At 35.9% G+C, this 21,077-nt stretch overlaps 1 protein-coding gene and 1 long non-coding RNA gene across 2 annotated transcripts; both read right to left on the reverse strand.

The window, feature by feature from the left end:
- Window positions 1–2,091: 2,091 nt before the first annotated feature.
- On the reverse strand, window positions 2,092–6,196 carry LOC107026164. Its single transcript, XR_001457549.2, has 2 exons — window positions 5,939–6,196; window positions 2,092–2,463 (listed from the first exon to the last, which is right to left on the reverse strand). It is a non-coding gene; the product is annotated as an uncharacterized LOC107026164 (long non-coding RNA).
- Window positions 6,197–6,646: 450 nt separating this feature from the next.
- Window positions 6,647–10,732, reverse strand: LOC107026163 (probable pre-mRNA-splicing factor ATP-dependent RNA helicase DEAH5). The gene is made up of 2 exons (XM_015227027.2): window positions 7,431–10,732; window positions 6,647–7,223 (listed from the first exon to the last, which is right to left on the reverse strand). Exons 1-2 carry the CDS (start codon window positions 10,607–10,609, stop codon window positions 6,830–6,832), a joined length of 3,573 nt encoding a protein of 1,190 aa, XP_015082513.1. The 5' UTR covers window positions 10,610–10,732; the 3' UTR covers window positions 6,647–6,829.
- Between the last annotated feature and the right edge of the window lie 10,345 nt (window positions 10,733–21,077).

The following is a 21,077-nucleotide window of genomic DNA, read 5'->3' on the forward strand; positions in this document are numbered from 1 at the left end:
CTCGTTGTCCCTCGCGTTCTGCACTCACCGCCACAGGTAGTTTCTAACTTTTATCTCCTTTTCTAAAATAACCTTCTAATCGATTTTTATTATATGAGTCAAATTTTAAGGATTATTTATACATATGCCCCATTAACTATTACTATGTTAATTATTTAATAAATTCTCATCAACTAGATACTCGTAGTTATCAAATAGTTTAAAATACCCCTTTAAGTATTCAAAAGGAGTCAAAATAGTCCTAGTTTTCAAAACGACCAGCGGGTCGTTACACTTAGGATAGGTGGTAGTAATGAACCCATCTAGCCATTGCACAAGTAGCTCCTCGGGAAGTCCCAGGAAGGTGACCTAATATGTATGTTTATGCTTATGTCCATATGCATGGTATGGTAGTATTTGGTTACTTATTATGAAGGTGTCCATGGTATGATTCTATAAGATGTGATCTTATCCTTATGTGCACTATGTTGGTCTAAATGACTATATGATGAAGGTCTTGTATTGACATGAATGAAATTGCCTCTACTTACTTGTTGATGTATGAATTCAATGTTAAGGTTTGTGGTCTCATGAAGTGTCTACTAAGCATGTGTGGGGTTATGGGGCTTCACGTGTGCATTGCACTAGTAGACTAAGATTGAGTCATGAACAAGATCTTATAATGATGTATATGAAAAGAGGTAAAAATATGTGTAAATTGGTGTAGCTTACTATAATGTCCTAAGGTTTTGACTTAAATGTGTCTTTGATGTATTATGCTTATATGAGGATATGTGTTGGTTTATGTAGGTTGTATGTATGCTTTCTTTGTGACCTTAAGGTGATACATTGCATGAAGTATCACTACAGGGTTACTTGGGAAGTTAATGAATAAAAGGAAATAATACTCACTGTTAAGGGAGAAAGAGCTTACTGTAATGTGACTCAAAAATGTCATAAATTCTATATGTGATCTTATGTAATGTTTGGCCTTTGAATATGTTTATATGAAGTATGTGAATGATATAAATGCTATTGTCTAAAGGTTTTATGAATATTTACTCAAAAATGCATGAAGTATGATTTTAAGAAAATGTCCCTTTTAAATGCATGTCTTTGCATGATCGTCATACTTAGTGCATTCTTGTACTAATCCCATTCTTCTCTACTTTTTACACAAAGTGTAGGTTATGGATGCTTAAAGGATGTATTGAATGGTGAAGAGCTTGATAGATGATTCCCAAGCTCAATGAAAGGACTCCTTAAGTCCAAGGATTTCCTATGCTAAGTTTTTACTGTAAAATGTTTAAATATTGTACTTATGATTATGTCTTAAGGGTCGTGTCTCTAATGTACTCTAATGTTGTTGAGTCTAAGATGGCAAAGATGCTTAAGGTCTAAATATGTATTATGACTTATGTTTTAAAAATATATGAAGTAAAGTTTCTAGCATATGATATGATATGAAAATTTTTAAATTTTCCGCTAAATCTACTATGTCAATGCGATGAATGATAACTATGGACTTGTATAAGACCTCAGAGAGGTCAAATACGCCATGTTACTTCTACGTGGTGTTCCCCGGATATGACAAAGACAATGGTAAAACATAAAAAAGATGAGAGATCATATGTTGTTGTGTCTATCATAAAAAACTTAGAGAATGAAACCTCAAAAATAAATAATGCATCTAAATATGACATCTAACAACCATACTATCATGAAATACAAAATAAGACCCGAAATAAATACTAAGTTGTCAACGCACGCACGTTAAGTAACACTTGCTAACGGGTACGATGCCTCAACATTGAAAGATTCGACAACCGCCGCATGAAGCGGTGGATGATACATGAGGGAACACAGTAACATACACATATGACATACCCTAGCACAAATTGATCCCAACTCATTTTTAAAGAACCTGCACCTAAAGAAAATATTTTCCAAAAATTTCAACCAATCGAACATAAGAAGAATGAAAAAAAAAAAGAAGAAGAAGCTAGTGAATTAGTTAGCCATAAACTTGGAATAGAGAGTCAAATCTCTCCAGCCAAACAGGCAGTAAGAAGCAGCAGCAGCAAGATAAATTTTGGATTTAACAGAGAGTAGTATGTCCCTTGCAATAGCAAGATCCATTGAAAATTCAATTTCCTTTCATATCTTAGCCAAAATGTAATCAACAACATTAAAATAAATAATACGAGGAAATCAACAAACACCTTGAATCAAAGATCAAGATCTAAAACAATCAAAGTAGAAATATACGACCCTAAAAAAATGTTTTTGCCTATGCAACAGGCTAGCATTTTCCTTTCATCACGTTTCCAGTTCGATGTACTGATTTCTTATAAGTAGTAAAACTGGAAGATAACTATGACAGACACTACGTAGTCTTCTTTTCCGTCTGGAAAACAACACCAGAAGAAGTCTGTCCAACAGCATCTGTGATAACACATGTTACCAGAACAGAGAACAAAAGCCCTGCCATCAGAATATAATTAGAGGACTACCAGAAACCTTTTATGGTGAGAAGAAATGTAACCACTTCCACTAAAACTAGCCAAATCCAAAGAAAAGCTTGCCTAATATCGCATAATGAAAGATCATAGACTTCTCTTTGTTAAAAATAAAAGAGAATGCAAACAACCACAGGCAACAGAACAGCATACACCTGATAAATTTTGGAAAATTTGAAATCTGAATATGAGGTACTAATCGCATCCATGGAGTAATTTTGTAGCTACTGAATTAAGTATGAGGATCAACTCATTGGCATAGCCCAAATAGGTACAGTACTACTTTTTAGAAAATACTTGAGATCTTCCATTATGTCTTTCCCAACAAACCAATAAAACAGATGAATATAATTTAGTAGGAAAACTATCGCCAGAAGTAATATTAGGATCAGTCAGTCATTCAGATGAGTCCTTGCCACGATCATACCATGAAATCTCATAATATGTGATCCAAGCTGGGCGTCCTTCATTCTTCCCTGCTAAGTAAGAACGTGGGCATATTTTCTTTTTTGAATCTGGTAAAATTTGTATTCCTCGGCATTAGGACATGCTGGAGACCTCCAAAATACTGTTAGGAATCTAGATTACTTAAAAGATCCTAAAAAATCTACTAATTGTTCTGCTTCTTTTATACAAGATTGAAGATTCTTTACACAAAAAACAAAAGGTGGCAGTGCATCTACCTTTACTTTGTGGATGTCGTGTCTTATCTTCAAAACATCCACCATTTCTCTCCTTCCAAATTGTCCACCAAATACAGGGTGGAATTAATACCCCCCATTTCTTTTGATTCTTGCTGCCCCCTCTCCTTGTCCAGCAACTTAAGAGATCTGTTGAGTACTCGGCATTGTCCATTTAAGCACTGTTAATTGGAGTAACAGAGACCATAATTGAGAAGTGAATTTGCAATGTAGGAATGTGTGGTTGTTGGTCTCTCTTTTCTCATAGCAGAGAAAACGCCAGAAGCAATGTGAAACTTTCACTTCTGCAATTCTTCATGTGTGAGGCAGGCTTCCTGGAAACTAGCCAAGCGAAGCATTTTACTTTTGTTGGCGCGATGTTTACCCAAACATGTTTCCAGGGCCCTGTTGTGATCTGAGGTTGCATCCCTGCTTCTTGCTTGTAGCTTGTTCTAACTGAGATCTCATCCCTGTTATGCTTCCATCTGTAGTGGTGCTATTGAAACCCTCTAGGACCTTCATCAACTCCGCAAATCTTCTCAGTTCCCAATCATCCAGGTGTTCCGAGACATCCCACCCTTGTAGTGACTGGTGACCAGCTGTCAGCTACTGAGACTAGGAGCAGAACAAATATTGAAGAGGTCTGGGAATGTCTGCTTCAGATTCCTCAGGCCAATTCATAGATCAGACCAGAATAATATTTTGCTCCCATTTCCCACCTTTCAATTCATGTGATCAAGACAACTTAGGCCTAAGGTTTCTGATAGTTCTCCACAGCGATGTTCCATAGATTCTAGTAACGTTATCAGTACAGCATAGGAGAGCATTCCTTGGATAAATTCCATACCCTTCTTTCACATCTTGAATAGGGGAGTCAATTTCTAGTCATCTCAATTAAAGGGAATGCACCCCTGTGAAAGGGTTGGGATGAACACTCTACCACATAGTAAAGTGGATTGCTAGGACTACTAAAATGGAGATTGAATATAAAAACAATCCTATATTTGATGTCGAGGTCCCACTTCTTTCACCACTTATGCCTAATCGCGACAAAAATAAGATTCTTCTGGGACTGAAATTTGGAGACCAAAAAATTTTGACTTCCCGCCACACCTTACTTTTCCTTTATTACTATTACGTTCTGTTCTTTCATCGTAAAAGTAAGGGTTAAGCTATAGAACTAGAAACCTAAGGGGACAAGAGGAGAGCAGGACTTTACTTCTCTGCTGAGGCATAAGCAATAGCAAACAATATCTAACTATGTAGTTTAAGTGGTCTACTGTCTAACATCTTTAATCAGTCTGGCCATATTTGCTCACATTACTTCCTTCAACAAAGCCTCATGTTCCCAATTGAATCTCCATAACCATTTCATCATTCCTCTGCATTCTTAAATCCCTGATACCCAAACCACCACACCTTTTATCCAGTTGAACCACCTCCCAATCCACTAGCTGAGAGCCCGTACCTTCCTCCTTGTTACTATCCCATCCTACTAATATTTCCAGATATGATTCCAATGACTTATTTGTCTAAATTTGTGGCTGCATATACAAACACAAGATAATCTCATTGTTTGAATTTCAAAGTCATAACAAGGTCATTTGCACCAAAAATCTACTATACACACATGTAGATTTTGTTTATTTGATCCCACAAGGTGAAAACCCATATTGCCACATCTACAAAAATGTGCTTTATATAGTCAACCATAATTTTTATGTTTATAGGAATAAACTAAACTTATATTCTAAAGTGAAGTATATACTGTATCAGGGATAGCCATTGGTCAAAATGGTGAAGCAAACTTGACATGCCTACAAAAGAACTCAGGCATATTGGAAGTCCAAATATTCAAATACACGGCTCATAAAAAAATGGCAGCTTGAACATTACATGTTTCCAATAAAACTATGGTATTTGCATGGTTCCAAGTGCAGCTTAGAGAAACTAGCCAAAGTTCATTTGTCAAATTACACTAGCTGTGCGTGACTCGTGATAGGTCACAGCACAGTCCAGTCTTGAGTCCGCAAATATCTCACCCAGGTGTTCACCAAAATCAAGGTCAAACTTATCTTATACAATATGTTATGGTTGGAACAACCCATGCAGCTACTCACTTCCGTCACAATTACTTTAACTACATCAAACATGAGAAATGTATACCTAGTGTTTCTTGTCGGTTATCAGCAGCAGAAACAGTCGAAAAATTCAGTATGAGTTTCCAACCTCTGACTTGACCCCGTGCCGATTGAAAGCCAAAAAATCAATCAATTGACAGTCAATTAAGTTGCCAAAAAGTCAATCAATTGACAGTCAATTAAGTTGGAACTTAAACTTATCAATGTCTCATGGTTAAAAAGATAAAGTACATTACATGATAAGTAGTATTCCGGCATTCATCTGGTGCCAACTATTACAATCCATGGTTCATTCAGACTCATGCTTAACTAAGACTAGAGACTATTGCAGTCCATGGTTCATTCGAACTCGTGCTTATCAAAGACTAGAAAAGTAACCAATAAATATCTGCTAATAAGCAGTCTTAGAGGTGCAATACAGCAATAACATAAATAATCATACAACAGGTAGAAAGCAGAGACAGTCAAAGCAAGAAATGCAGGACAAAGTACTAGAAACATTATGTGGTTAGTGCAGTTACATCAATCCTAAAAATTTGAAAGGACTGGACAACTTTAGATCTTATTGGTCTGGACTAATTAACTCTTCAATAGTAACTAAAACATAATCTTTACGGACCTTAGAACTTCAGATGCTTTTCACAGGAGAACCAGCCATTAAAGAGAAAACACTTCATTTTAAAAAGGATGTATAAAAATGACATTACATCAGAGAGAAAGAGTTAAAGCTGAGAAAGAACAGATTTTCCTATATTCACCAACATTCTGAAGGTTAAAGCATTAAATCAAACATGGGGCATAATTTCAATCACAGCTGTCTAGAAAACAACCGTTAGACAAGAAATTTAAGGGGAAAACAACCTTTAGACAAGAAATGGAGTAAAAATGAATCACAACATTACTAATAAAAAGAGCACTATTCGTGACAGTGACAGCAACACCCAGATCACGTAGAAAAAGCGAGCACAAAAAACATGTTCACACAATGTTTTAAGTAAATCCCTTATCCATGCTAAAGTTTGAACAAATTAAAAATAAGTAGAAGTCGTCAGCAAGCATTAACAAGTCAACCCAGAAAAATACAAAAAAGGAAAAAGCATAAGAATGACTAATTTTGTAATCCAAATATATTAAATTATTTCATGAAATACTCTATTTACTTTTCAAAACTAAAATATGATTTCGAAACTAGTTAGCTAGAGTAACAAGCATATTCTTTTAGCTTCTTTCTGATCCAGTTCAAAAGGATTCATCTTTGGAACATAAAAAAGATTAAAGTTGAATGTCAAAGATCATGTCTCTTGCAAAAAGCAAATAACAAAAAAGATATAACAACTTTGAGGAACTTCACTGAAAACTATAATTAGCTCAAATGGCTAAAAGGCTTGTACAAAAGAAGTGCTCCAAATGTCAAAAATTATGTTTTAGATTGACCAAATATATGTCACTCTTACAGAAACAAACAGTGCGCATTTCAATGAACCAACGCAACCAAGAAAAAAAAGAGATATCACGCTCGCCGTTTACTCAATCTCCATGAATTTGGCTCGTGATATCTATCGTAAAGAGGTTCAATACGTTCCTGTCTCTTGCGCTTGCTTAATTTTGTTGGGTCAGACACCTTGAAGAATCTTGGTGCCAGCTCAACAAGCCATTTAGGATCTACCACGGTTACCTCGCGCATGTACTCCTTTGTTGTCATAACAAGCTCGTGATAAATAACCCAGTCCGGCTGTCTTTGAAAAAGAGCACTGCTAGGATGGATGTAAACTGGCTGGTTCTCAACTAGAGTTCTATAACCCTCTTGAGGATCCTTTCTAGCAGCATGAAAAAAGAAACCTGCTCCAATAGCTTTCCGGATCTTTGTAAAATTCTTTCCAGCACTTACAACATCCAATTTATACCTGCAAGAACAAGCAAGTATCAGAATCGAGTCGCAACCATATAAGTTTCTAACCTAAAAGAGAATTAATAAACATCAGGCAGATATATCCACAAAATAAGCCCAAGTCAATTAAGCTAACAGTCGATAAAAGTTAATAAGCAAACAGTAAGAGAGTACAAGGCTTGAAATGGGAAGTACAGTATGAAAAAGGAATTGAAATACATACTTATCCATGATGGAGAGCAGCTGTTTTCTAACATCCTGTGCCCTCCTAAGTGATCGTGACTGGACAAAATTTTCAAAACACCATGGACCTGAAAAGTTTTTCGCTTTCCAAGCCTCATAAACAGCAAGCAAGGTAAGATGATCACCCTCAGGTTGAAAAAATTTGGCCCTTTTCTGATCGGCCTGAGCTTGTTTTTCTCTTGGTCGGTAAAAGATATTTCCAGTTTGAATCATAGCAATTATGGTCAAGATCTCATCGCTACAGCCAAGGTCCACGCTAGCAAGAAGCATCTTGGACAAAGGAGGATCTAAGGGAAATTCTGCCATTTTTCTTCCCAGTTTCGTCAGAAGCCCCTCTTCATCCAATGCTCCAAGAGTATAAAGTTGCTCCATGGCAGATATGAGAGCCTGAGGGGAAGGTGGGTCCATGAAATCAAACGACAAAAGATCATTAATACCCATTGCTTTCATCATAAGAACAGTGTTCCCAAGATTTATCCTCTGGATTTCTGGAATTGCGGTAGGGGACATTTCACTGTGGAAAGCGCTCTCAGTATACAGACGGTAGCACTTCCCGGGTCCAGTTCGTCCAGCACGTCCTGCTCGCTGCTTTGCTGATGCTTGTGAAATTGGGGTAATAACCAGTGAATCAAGCCCCTGTTTTGGATTGTAGACATTTTGCTTTGCGAATCCAGGATCAATAACATAATATATACCGTCAATTGTCAAAGAAGCTTCAGCAATATTTGTAGCAACAACAACTTTTCTCTTCCCAGGAGGGGCAGGATCAAAAATTCTGGACTGCATTTCACTGGGCAAGGCACTATAGACAGGCAGTATGATCAGTTCAGGAACATTTTTACCTAGTCCTTTCATCCTCTCGTAGAGACACTGGCAAGCATAATCAATCTCCTCTTGACCAGTCAAGAAGAGGAGGATATCACCTTCAGGTTCCGTCAAGTGGATCTGCATAACAGTAATTAAAGCCGCATCAAGGTAATCACTTTCTGGCTGCTTTGTGTAGAGTATCTCTACTGGAAAAGTTCTTCCTGGGATTGTAAAGATGTTGCAGTCGAAGAAATAACCAGAAAATTTCTCTGCATCCAAAGTTGCAGAAGTGACAATTAGACGAAGGTCAGGTCTCCTCTTCATAAGCTGCTTAAGCAAACCAAAGAGAACATCAGTGTGAATTGTTCTTTCGTGTGCTTCATCAAGCATTACGACTGAATACTGGGATAAGTTATCATCAATCAGGATCTCCCTCAGAAGCATACCATCAGTCATATATTTGATAACAGTTTCTGGCCCAGTACAATCTTCAAAACGAATAGCATAACCAACCTCTTCACCTAATCGACAACCAAACTCCTCAGCAACTCTCTTAGCCACTGACATTGCAGCCACTCGACGAGGTTGAGTACAGCCAATTTTTCCCTTCGTTGTATACCCTGCCTCGGCGAGATACTGTGTCACCTGTGTTGTCTTACCGGAACCTGTCTCACCAATGACAACCAAGACCTGGTTATCATGGACAGCCTGAACCAGTTCTTTCTTCAGTTTGTAAATAGGAAGACTCTGCCTCTGCTCCTGGAGGGATAGCTTAGACCTCTGGCCAAAGGTCAAGGCTTTACCATAAGCATCCTTCTTCCATTCTGGCATGTCATAGGCAGACAAACCAACACCCCTAAGCTCCTGTGCTAGATGCCTCTCACCTGTCTCTGGCATTGGGTCTTCCCAGGGTCTGTTGAGATCTTTAGGGATGGAATCAAGCATCGTTCTCTGTTGCTGCTCCCTTACTTCCCTTCTCTCCTTTATCAGAGCTGATTGTAGTGCAGCAGCACGACTCAATGATCCTTCAGGATTTTTAAAAATTTTAACAGGGGACATATCAACTGAATAACGACTCTGCCCTTGCAAGAAAGGGGGTTCATCTTCGTTCAACTCAACCTCAAGCTCTTCTTCAGCACCTTCTTCCTGATAGAGCATTCCGTCCCCTTCTTCATCAAACATGGGATGTTCCTGCACCCCCAAAACACCTGCAGCAATAAGTTGTTTCGCTTCCCACTTTTCAGGTGAACTCATCCTCTTCAGCGGTCTACGTGATGGAATTACATCCTCCTGCTCCGTAATTCTGATTCCTGACAGACCAATCCTGGTCTTAGAACCTTCACCATTCATGGTTGAAGGATGAGTTGTCAATTGATCGTCGCCTAAGCTCTTTTTCAATGGCAACAGATCCTTTCCTGTATTCTGATCAACATCTCTCATTGACAAACTCAGCTTCTGCCCACTAATAGATATAACCTTCACAAAAACCTCCTGGTCCCGTTTTACTAAATCTTTGGCATTAGTGACCCTTCTAGTAGCAAGTTGTGAAACATGCACCAAGCCTTCTTTCCCTCTAAAATCACTCAGCTGAACAAAACAACCAGAATCCATCACCCTTGATACCCTCCCCTTATATACTGCATACAACTCTGGCTCATCCATGTGATGCCTCAATTTTCTCATATCCCTCCGATCATCATCGCTTTCTTGTTCATATTCATCTCTCCTACCTTTTGCATATGCATCATCATCATTAGTCCTGTCCCTGTCTCTAACCATGTCCCTGTCTCTAACCCTGTCCCTGTCCCTGTCTCTGTGCCTTTCTGAAGTCCTACGTTCAGCTCTACCATCATCATAATCATTCCTAGGTCGGTCCCTACCTCTATCCTTGTCTCGACCCCTTTCTCTTCTATAATCTCTATCCCTCTCTCGCCTACTACCGCGTTCTTCTTCCTCCCCATCTCTCCTCTTAGTCTTGGCTTCCAGCTCAATCTCCTTTTCCAATTCCTTAACTCGTTCTCTATTATCTCTTATCTTGAGAGCGGAAAACTCAGAATCATTATTATCCTTATTCAAATCCTTATCCGACTTAGACGTGAGTTTAGGAGGCAAAATAGCATGTATTATAGTTAGCAATGTTCTAACAAAATAATCAGGCATTTCAGCACCACTTTCTTTCAATTTGGCATCAAATTCATCAACTGTTGAGCAATTTCTACCAAGTTCAGTTATAAATTCAGCTAAAACTTTATCACCAAACCCTAAATGTGCTTCCAATTCAGAACATACCTTAGAAATTAGAGATAGGTATTCCAATTTCTTTAATTCATTTTCTTCACTTTCGGCTCCCATTCTTCAAACGATTTCGAATAGCTCTTAGCTCTTGCTAATCCAAGGGATTTCGTATTTTCCTCTGTTTTTTTTCCTACTACATCTAATCTCTCTCGTGTGATGTTTTTTTTTGCTTTTTGGAATTTTATATCAACTTTTGATTGTTATTTTAAATGATTAAAAAAAATGTAATTTATAATTTTTTCCTGTAAATTTTAAATGTTTTAATTTAATTTAAAATTTTTAAATTGATAATTTGATATAATTTAATTCGGTAGTTAAGTTGCTTTACGTAGAAAGATTTGCTTTGAATTTAAATCTCTCATTTTGGTTGTTTTTTCCTATTCGGTGTTTGATATTTGAATTAAAGCCCAATTAATTAGATTAGCACGGCTTAGGATTCAATTCGAGAATATTAAGAACTTTTTTGTATTTAGGACTCAAATTTGAGGTTTCTGATTAAGGAAGGAGCAATTCAATCGACTATATATTAGTTGGTGATCTCATTTTGGTTGCAATATAAGTGAATGAAAATAATATCTCAGATGGTCACGCAATTAATAGTTTTAATTAAGGAATCTTCTTTTAGAAGTTCACTCAATTTTCTTTTATAATAAAGGATTTTTCTCGTAGAAAGTCACTTAACTATGAATATTTTAATAACAAAGTCACTCAACCCTTTTAATTAATTTTTTATTTAAGATGTATTGACATAATTTTTTTAATTTAAAACCAACATTATAAAAACAAATCTTATTTCTATTCTAAGTTATATACACATAATAATAGATGATCCATCCCTTTCTTGTTTCCAAGTTTTTCTAGCTTCCTCTACTCAATGAACAAGCTTATAGAGTTTTGATGTTCAAAGCTATGAAACGATACTCCAGTTAAAAGTAACTCCACGTAAGGAGAAATCAATAACTATATCGGTTGTGTTTACGATCTAAATAAAAATCGATCCAAATTAAAAAATTGAATTAATACGATTTGGTTTGGGTTTGATTTGATTTTAGATTTTTGAGATTGATATTAGTTGGTTTGGTTTTGATTTTGTTCAAAAAATGAAGCAATAACTGAACCAAACCGATAAATTATATACATATATTTTATTATTATACATGCATAACATATTATTTTTATAAACAATTTTAAAATCTTTTATGTATTTTCAACAAATATTATTCATAATTTACTTCTGAAAGCAAAAACACTCAAGACAAGAATATTTATCTTATTGCTTTCATGAATATTATTGTCTATCGCAATTTTTGGTAAGACTAGAAATGTGAGTATCTATTCTTTCTAGGACAAAATAGTGAATTTTAAGACTTTATTTACAGTAACTTCAGTGGACGAAAGTTGTGTAATGTTAGTTGTTCTACCTATTTCTCGTTTTGAATGAATTGTTGTATTTTTTTCCTCTTTTGAATGAATCATTTTTTAAATTTTTGTGTATGGTTAATAACCGAATCAAACAGAAACGAAACTGATGACAATCAAACTGCTAAATGTATATTTGTATTTTTTTTGTTTTGGTTTTAATAATTACAAAATCGATGAAACTAGTTTGATTTTGATCAATAACAAGTCCATACCGACCCATGAACACCCCTAACTGTAGGTCCTCTAATATCGTCTTTGGCGTGTACTTATTTTTATTTTCATTAGCCGAATTTTCTTCTTCTTTTTTAGAAAAAGGTTTAATCCATCGGTGACCTCCTAAAGTTGGCACCAATTTTCAATTTGTAACACCCCTTAGCCAAAACAGACTAAAAATTAGTTTTTCAAAAAATCTGCAGGTGCTACCAACGGTGGCATCGACGGACAGTAGCCTGAACCACGATCCGTCCTACACAACCGTCGATGGGATCAGAAACTCCCAAAAATTTCAGCCTAGAAAAATTGGTTAAGACTTGGACGATGGACGGACTTACGGTCCGTAAGTCAAACGACAGTTCGTAGTCTGTGACCGTCGATCAAGACTCCCTTCAACCACTCTCTGACATGAGCTATGGATGACTAGCATGGTTCATAGGTGGACCTACGGTCCGTAGGTGGAAAATTTGCATCCAGTTAAGGGGAAATGCAGTTGGGTTAACTTAAAATGATCATAACTCTTAGCACAAATGAATTAGGTCTCTCATGACCTACCCACAGATAGATAATTTAATTATATTTCCACAGCCACCGACCTTGCTAAAGTCAGACCTCCGAGTAAACAGTTATGCTCATTTTAGTAAAGGCCTGTCGAATAGGCCCTCACGACGGACCCAACGACGGGGCGTAGGGCGAACGACAGACCGTCAGTCCTGGCCGTCGTGAGGCCCGACAGCAACCTTCCCAGGGGTCTTTTTGACCTTTCCCACTCCGTTTAAACCCTAAGTTACGTCGTTTTGACCCTAAATCATCAGATTTTAGTCAGTTTAAGCCTAGAAAACACAATTAAAACATAGCCAAGTCAAATCATTAAATCAAAACTTAGAAAATTAGAAGCAAGAGAGGAGAAAGAAACTCAAGAACCCTAGTTCAAGAACGCCACAAGCTCCAGCGGTTCCAGCCCCGAAACTTAAGTATTTTTCCGTGGATTTCATCACCAGGTATGTGGAATTTCACTAGTGGGTTCCTTTCACCCATTGGGTCCTTAGTTTCAGTCAGTTCTTGATTCTCTTATCATGATTAAACCTAGGGTTTCTAGAACTTTGATATAACTTCATGAATTTATTAAATATATGTTCCAAATCAGATTATCATGTTATTACTCAGATTATCGCATGAATTTCAGAACCCTAGCTTTGTATTTCTTTAGTTCTTGAATTACACATGCTAGGTCATATATTTCAGACACTTCAGATATACATGCCTCAGTTATAAATGCATAATTACCAGATTAATTGTTGCATTCTCAGTTTGCATGTTCAGTTTCGAGCTATCCAGTATTTACAAAAATTCAGATATTATCAGTTAATTTACAGAATTCATTGGGAGTAACATAATACCGAGTTGGACTAGGGTTTAGCATAAATAGTCCCAGAACTATAAGCCGAGTAGGTTGTAAGTCCCCTCTGTGGGCAATCAGTTTAGTGATCACGCCATCATGCCTTTATACCTTTGGCAGGGTATATTGGATCCTCTCGATGGGGCGTATACATTGGACTCCACATTTAGCTCATGTGGTTTTATTATCAGTTATTAGTAGCTCCCACAGTTCAGTCAGACTCTCTGCATTGACCATTTGTCAGTATATTCAGTATTCAGTTTCAGCATGTTATAATTTGGTCATTTCAGTTAGCTCAGAAATCAGCACACAAGTTCAGATTATTATACTTGTTTTTGTGTTTGTTTAGTTATGTTTTATTTTAGTTTTACTCTATCCTACATTCTCAGTACCTTTCAAGTACTGATGCATACGTCCGCTACATCTTCTCGTGATGTAGGTTCAGGTTCTCAGCATCCAGATCACGCATAGATCGATTTCCCCATCTCCAGTTCAGCAGATTCAATGGTGAGTCATCATTTTCCGAGGACAACAGTCATGAGTTTCATCTCAGTCTTTAGTCATTTAGTTTCAGTTTTTGCTAGATTTAGCTGGGGCTTGTCCCAGTATTTCTAGTCTAGTTTAGAGGCTATTTTCTGACATAGTTAGATTCAGCTTAGTATTGAGTTAATATTTCTTTTATATTAAACTCATTGTTTTCAAATATCCCAGTTATAGAATATGGGTAGTCCCCATCTTTTCATTTTAAGTATGATTTAGCTTCCGGAACAATCTATTATCTTTAGTATGCTCATGATCATGCCAGCAGGGTTAGGTTGGGATCACTTGTGGTCCTAGGTTCCGTGTCCGCGTCTAAGGGATAGCTCGGGGCGTGACACAATTATTACCTTAACTAAGCTTTCTTTATTTTTGACATTTTATGTCATGCCCACTGTGTCATTTTTACTTTTTTTTTTTACAATCTTCTTGACCCTATGCGTGTTGACTAAACATGTCCACATGAATTAAATGACAAAGTATGTCATACTAACTCATTTTAAAGCCATGTCAGTATACATTATACACATAGAAATAATTTTTAAAAAAAATTAAAGGTAAAAAAAAGGGTTTTAACAATTAAAAATAAATTATTTTGAAGATTTTCCCTCCCACTCCTAATCTCCTACCCACCCATGGTCATCTTCTCCATCAATTTAAATTTTTCACCACAACACAATTATCTTCTTTTTCATTTTCTTTTTTCGCCATATTCCTCCATTTTCATGGTCTTTTTTGCAATACCCACTTGATTTTATTGTCTTTTCTACCGCACCTTTTTATCATTTCTTCATTTAATTTGGTGTTTAGAAGTGTAATATGAAATTCGTGAAGTTATAGTGATTGCGTGAATATGTTAAAATCATGATTGCAGATTATTATTTTTAAAAAAACTTAATTTTATCCTCTATTCTTTCAAAAAGGAGTTACATTTTTATTGTTATCTTGCTAAACAATGTGTAGTGTTTCAGTCTTTTCAGATGTAAAATTTATTCTGTCATCAACTAGTGAGTTAAGTAAGTATTGCACGTGTTCAACAATATTAGCATTATGTTTTTCTACACAAAATAGAAGGACTGAAAGAAGTTCTTATAGGAATAACACACGGAAATTCTTGAGAGAGAAAATGTATTGGCTAAAAACTGAGGAAGAAGAAGAGAAAAGAACCCCTTAGGACAATGTTGAATTGAAAGCTTTATTACCGATTAAACTTTTACATAAGATTATACTTAGGTCGACTTCAAAAAATTATATCTTCCAGACATAACGGATTAGGTAGCCTATGACCTACCAAATTAAAGGTATTAGAGTCATCTTCCACGCCATTAAGTTTTCCTCATTTCATGTTCAGAGTAAAAAATTATGACCATTTCATCAGAAACTACCATATCAGAATTTTTTGAGTATGTGAAGGACAACTCCAACCAACGGGCCGTAGGTTGAACGACAACCATCATGTCAATTTGTTGGTAGAGTACTCGGTGTCACGACCTAGGGGTACCCCCTAGACGTAACACGGCGTACAAGACATAGAAAAACCTCATACAAGCCTCATAGCATATTATGAACATAAGATAATTTAGAAAATTAGGGAAAATTTAAAAGCAATCAAAGTCATTTTCATAAAAGCAAGCGGAAGTCTTTTTTTCCCTAAACTTTATCTCAAACCATCTGATACAACTTTGAAATCTTGGGACACAACCCGTACAATAGTCTCATGACATAGAAATAAAAGACATAAAGGAAATGATAGGTTTGTCCTCGGATCTATGAGAACTCACCATATCTTCAGACTCCTTAGCTCCTTTAAAACACAAGATCATCAAAACACAAGATCAGGTTCATCAAATAATAAAAATGTGCAATGCACTGAAATGCAATCTCAAATATAGTGATGCGTCTGACTTAATGATACACACCAATTGTCTCTCAGTCTGGTATTCATGGAGGACATATCTATCTATGCATCTGTTGCGGTGTGCGATATGACCTTCCATATATGGTATCTATTGCGGCGCACGATACTTCCCATCAAAATCTAGTATCCATCGCAAAGCACAATATGTCCCTCAAAATGGTACATCCTATTATCACATAACACTTATCACAACCATGTCTTAGAACCAATGCAAATGACATGTTCACAAAAATAATGAGGAGATAGCCATTTTCATAACAAGACACAATTCACAACAATACAACCCTAATACAATATCAACAAATAAGCACTAAGCCTTCAAATCATTCTAAAATATTACACACCAACAATTTATCACATTACCATTTTATTACCCTTTTTCCATCATTAGAATTATTCAACATTGACAAGTCAACCCATCACCAATTTTCATTACTCTCAAACACATATTGTAAGAAAATACACAAATTCCACACACTTAACAAGGGTTTAGAAATTCACTTGCCTCAATTAATTCATAATTCACTCTGAAACTTGAGCCTTCCCTTTTTATTGAGCTTCCAAATCAATGCAATCTATTCAAGTACATATTCACAGTAATTTTTTTGAAACTAACAATACTCACATTAATATGTTTTATCCTTGATCTAAAAATTCGATAGAGTTTATAATCAAGTTCATAACTATTGATACCAATTAACATTTAACTATCATATTTTTTTTTTCAAATTTAAACTCTAGGATTAAACTCTTTTTATTTATTTTCCAATACCATAATTCGAAATTCACATAATGCCATACATATAATATTAAAATATACATATCAATATATCAATACTTGAATCATAATATAATAACCAAAAATATAAAAATTACACCAATGACTTAGAATGATACTAATGTTGAAGAATTGATCTTTTTTCTGTAACGCCCCGTAGCCAAAACAGACCAAAAACCATCTTTAAAGAAAAATCTGCAGGTGCAACTTACGGTGGCATCGACGGACCGTAGCCTGACCTACGGTCCGTCCTGCACAACTGTCGATGGGATTGGAAACTCCAAAAAATTTCAGCCTAGAAAAATTGTTTAAGTCTTGGACGACGGACAGACTTACGGTCCGCAGGTCAAACGACAGTCCATAGTCCCTGACTGTCGATCGAGAACCCCATTCACCCACTCTCTGGCAAGAGCTAAGGATGACCAGCACGGTTCGTAGGTGGACCTACGGATTGTAGGTGGAAAATTTGCATACAGTTAAGGGGAAATGCAGTTGGGTCAACTTCAAATAGTCATAAATCTTAGCATAAAATTAATTAGGTGACCCATGACCTACCCACAAATAGATAATTGAATTAGCTTTTCATATCCACCAAGCTTGCAAATATTAGACCTCCGAGTAAAAAGTTATACCTATTTAGTAAAAGCCCATCAAAAAGGCCCCGTCCACAGTCCCAACGACGGGGCATCGGTCAGACGACGGACCGTCAGTCCCGACCGTCGTTTGATCCGACAAAAACTTTCCAAGGGGTCTCTTTGACCTTTCCCACTTCGTTTAAACCCTATGTTACATCGTTTTGACCCTAAATCATCAGATTTTAGTCATTTTAAGCCTAGAAACATAAAGAAAACATATCCAAGTCAAATCATTAAATCAAAACCTAGAAAATTAGAAACAAGAGAGGTTAAAAAGCTCAAGAACCCTAGTTCAAGAATGCTACAAGCTCCAGCAGTTCCAGCCCCAAAACTTAAGTATTTTCCCGTGGATTTCATCACCAGGTATGTGGGATTTCACTAGTGGGTTCCTTTTACCCATTGGGTCCCTAGTTTTCAGTCAGATTCTTGATTCTCTTGTAATGATTAAACCTAGGGTTTCTAGAACCTTGATAGAACTTCATGAATTTATTAAATATATGTTCCTAATCAAATTATCATGTTATTACTCATATTATCGCGTGAATTTCAGAACCCTAGCTTTGTATTTCTTTAGTTCTTGAATTATACATGCTAGGTCAGATATTTCAGAAACTTCAGATAGACATGCCTCAGTTATAAATACATAATTACCCGATTAATTGTTGCATTCTCAGTTTGCATGTTTAGTTTCGAGCTATCTAGTATTTTCAGACATAATCAATAAATTTACAGAATTAATGGGAGTAGCATAATACGGAGTTGGACTAGGGTTCAGCGTACCTAAATAATCCCAGAACTACTAGTCAAGTAGGTTGTAACTCCTTTTGGTGGGCAATCAGTTTAGTGATCACGCCATCATGTCTTTATACCTTTGGCAGGGTATATTGGGTCCTCTCGATGGGGCGTATACATCGAACTCCATATTTAGCTCATGTGATTTTATTATCGGTTATTAGTAAGCTCCCATAGTTCAGTCAGACTCTCTGCATTGACCATTTATCAGTATATTCAGTATTCAGTTTCAACATGTTATAAATTGGTCATTGTACCCAGTCAGCTCAGAATTCAGTTTATCATGTTAGATTAAAATACTTGCTTTAATGCTTGTTCAGTTATGTTTTATTTCAGCTTTACTCTATCCTACGTGCTCAGTACCTTTCAAGTACTGATGCATACGTGCGCTACATCTTCTCATTATGTAGGTTCAGGTTCTCAACATCCAGATCACTCATAGATCAATTTCTGATCTCCAGTTCAACAGATTCAGTGGTGAGTCCGCATTCTCCGAGAACAACAGTCATGAGTGTCATTTCAGTCATTAGTCATTTAGTTTCAGTTTTTGCTAGATTTTGCTGGGGCTTATCCCATTATTTCTAGTCTAGTTTAGAGGCTTATTTCGGACATAGTTAGATTCTACTTAGTATTGGGTTAATATTTTCATTGTATTAAGCTCATCAATTTTCATATGTATCAGTTTTAGCATATGGGTATTCCCCATCTTTTCATTATAAGTTATGATTTAGCTTCCGCATCAGTTTATTATCATTAGAATGCTCATGATCATGCTAGTAGGGTTAGCTTGGGATCACTTGTGGTTCTAAGTTTCGTGTCCGCATCTCGGGGGTAGCTCGGGGCGTGACATTTTCCCTTGTTTTTGACATCCTTTATGCAAATCCAATGATTGACTCATTATGGTCAATCATTGTCCCACCACTATATATTCAATTTACCCTCAATTCTTGCCTTAAATTTTCAGAACAAGTCACGGACCACTTTAAACACATACATCCATTCCCCTTAATTTTCAACCAATATTTTTATCACATAACTTTATTCTTTTATCTATTTTTACGTTCTCTTATGCCATCCACAAATTTGTCCTCACCAATTTATAACCCACCAAAGTAATACAATAACGGATAAAGTTAACTTTTTTTCAAGAACCATTTGAATCTTAATTTATAATGCAACAGTTTGAATCCTCCAATGATTAACTCTAGAAAGGACAATTATTACCAAATTATTATTCTACTAATAGTCATCAATGATAAAAAATTTAGGGCACACAAAATGATACTGTTCACCTATCAAACCTACAAATTTAAGGGGCAATTTAATATTAATATATACACATATATGCAACAATCATCTTCAACATACAGATTGAAGTTTTACTCAAGGTTACCTGAAGTGATCTGTCTCCTTCGTTCGATGCTGCTTCAGTCATTCTCCTTTTCTTTTGTGTTTTTTGACTCTTTTTTATGAATTAATTTTCTATTAAAACTGACCAAATCCACTAACTTATTTTTAATACACGGGTTTAATGACATAGGGTCTTAAGTAAATGATCACTTTAGCCCATTAACTATTGATTAATTCAATTATCTAGAATTTACCCATTAATTAATCAACTCAAGCTAAACGAATAATCAAAACTTTTAAAGATGACCTTCCGGGTCATTACATTCAGTCATTACAACATCTAGTTGATTCCTCTAATATCAAAATTGTGTTCATGACCTTTGCTCATACACTTTACATAGATTCACATTTATACTCAGTTTTGAGAACGAGGGGAAAAACTTTTAGCCCATTGATATTAATCTTACTCCATAGAGTTTTGAATATTGGTCTCATTATATTGACGAATTCATATAAGCACTTGTATCTCATAGTATTCTCAATCTTGCCAATTCATGATTTACTCTCAATGACTTGCAACATAATGTTATTTCATGAATATTCTTATATATATATGAATCGTACTTATGATATTTTTCCCTAATCTCTTTCAGTGATTTTTTTCAGTTTTGATAGCGATGCTGATGATAGTAGTTGAGTAGTGACAGAATAAGAACATTGATGTTTCTTATTGTGATAGTGATGGTGTGCTTATCACATCTAAAGTTATAATGTGGATGAGGAATATGATGTTGTTTTACTATGACTAATAACTCGGAGAAATTAGTTAGTTAGTCCATGATAGTCATGCGTGAAATTTCAATCGATAGAGATAACGAGAGGAATAGGATTTTTTCAAAGGATTGGTTAGTAGGAGTCCATGGATTGTCTATAGTACAAGGCTTGAATGCAGTTATACAAAGAATTATTGAGATCTCCTACAAAGGTATTAAACCAGAATTTTGTGGTTTAGATTAGTCTAACCATCTCATACTTGGAACCTTGTGATTTAAAGATTAGGTTGAACACAGGAAGAAAACGATTTGACTTAAACATTTTTAGGAATAGTTATATACTCTGGTGTGAGCTATGAGTTGCAGTTAATGAGTGTAGTAATGAGAAAGGAAATCAGAGTTGAGAAGTGTTGCTAAGCTTAAAATTTATTAGTCATATCACTCAAGGCGTACTATTCATTTTCTTATTTCATTCTCATATATCCTTGCTTTATGTCAAATAAATTCATATAAAGCGTGAATATATTCAAATTCACATCATTCACAAATTATGTACTATAAAGAGCTCCAAACTCTTAGTATGAATCAAACTTTGTCTATGTTAGTAGACATGTTCAAAAGTTAGAAAGATAGAAATAGTAACTCCTCTCTCTTCCGTCCTAGTTTAGCCATCATTTCAGGACAAATGATTCCACGGGGGAGATATTG

This window comes from Solanum pennellii, chromosome 7 (genome assembly GCF_001406875.1).
Source record: "Solanum pennellii chromosome 7, SPENNV200".
NCBI lineage: Eukaryota > Viridiplantae > Streptophyta > Magnoliopsida > Solanales > Solanaceae > Solanum > Solanum pennellii.